Source organism: Trypanosoma conorhini, assembly GCF_003719485.1.
Source record: "Trypanosoma conorhini strain 025E chromosome Unknown Tco_14.4_contig_00803, whole genome shotgun sequence".
Taxonomy (NCBI): domain Eukaryota; phylum Euglenozoa; class Kinetoplastea; order Trypanosomatida; family Trypanosomatidae; genus Trypanosoma; species Trypanosoma conorhini.
The window spans coordinates 5,488-6,991 of record NW_021704894.1 but is presented as its reverse complement, the minus strand read 5'-3'; the positions used below and the strand labels follow the sequence as shown (position 1 = coordinate 6,991).

At 67.0% G+C, this 1,504-nt stretch overlaps 2 protein-coding genes across 2 annotated transcripts in view; one reads left to right on the top strand and one right to left on the bottom strand.

The window, feature by feature from the left end:
- Nucleotides 1–305: 305 nt before the first annotated feature.
- On the bottom strand, nt 306–626 carry Tco025E_08526 (uncharacterized protein; the record flags this gene model as incomplete). The annotated part of the gene is made up of 1 exon (XM_029375373.1): nt 306–626. The coding sequence occupies one exon, from the start codon at nt 624–626 to the stop codon at nt 306–308; it is 321 nt and encodes a 106-aa protein (XP_029224519.1).
- Tco025E_08525 (uncharacterized protein) overlaps nt 625–1,504 on the top strand; it is a gene marked incomplete at both ends in the record, with an annotated part of 1,836 nt that continues 956 nt past the window's right edge. The window contains one exon of the mRNA XM_029375372.1: nt 625–1,504. This exon is cut by the window's right edge and continues 956 nt beyond it. Within this exon, the coding sequence (XP_029224518.1) occupies nt 625–1,504 (880 nt within the window).

The following is a 1,504-nucleotide window of genomic DNA, read 5'->3' as shown; positions in this document are numbered from 1 at the left end:
GTCGCCGCGGCCTTCACTGCGGGCTGCCGCCGCCGTCTGCGCGGAGCCCCGCCAGGGGGCGCTGTGCCGGGCACTTGCGCTCCCCCTCTTTATTTTCTCGTTTTATTTGTTTTCTCCTCTGCGAGGTGGACGCAGACATTTGCGGCGTGAGTGTTGTGCTGCTGAAGGGCAGTTGTGCGTCCCGAGTGCGCCTTGTTTGCATCGTCGCCTGTTTTCTCCTCTTCAATTCTTCCGCCTCTCTCTTTTTGCCCCCACGCACACGAACACGCCGAAGGAAAAGAGAGGCCAAACGCCGCTTGCTGCCGCTACTGTGCGCCTTGAGGGCTCTGCAGCTGCCACAACCGCCAGCAACACACACACGCACACAAACACAACCATCGCGGCCTGAGAGGACCCACCGCAAGGAGGGAAGTAAGAGGGAGAGGCCCAACATGCCGCGGCGTCTGTTTTCCTCTGCGGTGCCGCTGCTGCTTGGTTGCGTGTTGCTGGCCTGCGGCAGCAGTGGCGTTGTGGAGCAGCAGCGTCCTTCCAAGATAAGGCTTTTCTGGGGACTGGTGGCCAAAGTTCCCGTTGTCGAAGACCTCGCGGGGAAGCAAACGCTTGAAGCGTTCCCAGCACCTGCCCATGCTCGAGAGGCGTAGTGTGCTTGTGGCCTTCGCCGAGGCGCGGCCCGAGAGCGGCGGCGGTGCGTCCTTCACCGCGCGCTGCACAACGGGGTGGTTTGCGTGCGCAGGTGGGTGGATGGCGCCCTCGCGGTCGCTGTTGGCACTGCCGTCTGTGGGCGTGGAGAGCAGAGACGCAGCGAGTGGGCGACTTCGGCGTGGCCTCCTCTCTTCCGGTGCCACAGGGGGCCCGGTGGGCTGCGCGACTCTTGAGGGCGGGGCGCATGCCACTGCCGGAGCAGCCCCTCTGCTGCCGGGCCGTATGTGGTCGGTGGCCGCCGCCCCGGACATCCGGAGCGGCAACGAGACCCGCGCCGCAACGCCACGGCGGCGTGTCTGCCCCCCGAGTGCGCGGGATGGGCAGCGTGCGCCGTGCGACTCCCTCGGCGTCTGCGGAGCGCACGCCCGGCAACTGACACGCTTCCGCCGGAGCAAAAATATTTTCCGCACGGACGCAGAGAGACCGGGAGTGTTGTGGAGTGCCGCCCCTGCGTCCTGCCCGAGGAGGCATCTGCGTCGCGTGGCGCGCCCCGCAAACATATCTTCACGGCCGGTGGCCCCACGCTGCCCCGCGAAGGGCCCCTACCTTCTCTTCTGCGCGGCAGAAACCCGCCCGGGTCACTTCAGCTGCGCCCAACCGCGGCGCCCTATCAAACGAAGCTGCGGTGGGGGCAAAAGGGGGCGCAGAGGGGCCCATGCCGAAGATTCCTCGGCGAGAGGGCCGGTGTGTCCGCCACGCCCCGTCCCGTCACAGAGCGCGCTGTGGGCGGGTTTTGCGAAAAGGGCAGGCCCAAGCACAAAGCCACGGCGTGGCTCCGCGACGGCCTGCGTGTGTGCGTGTG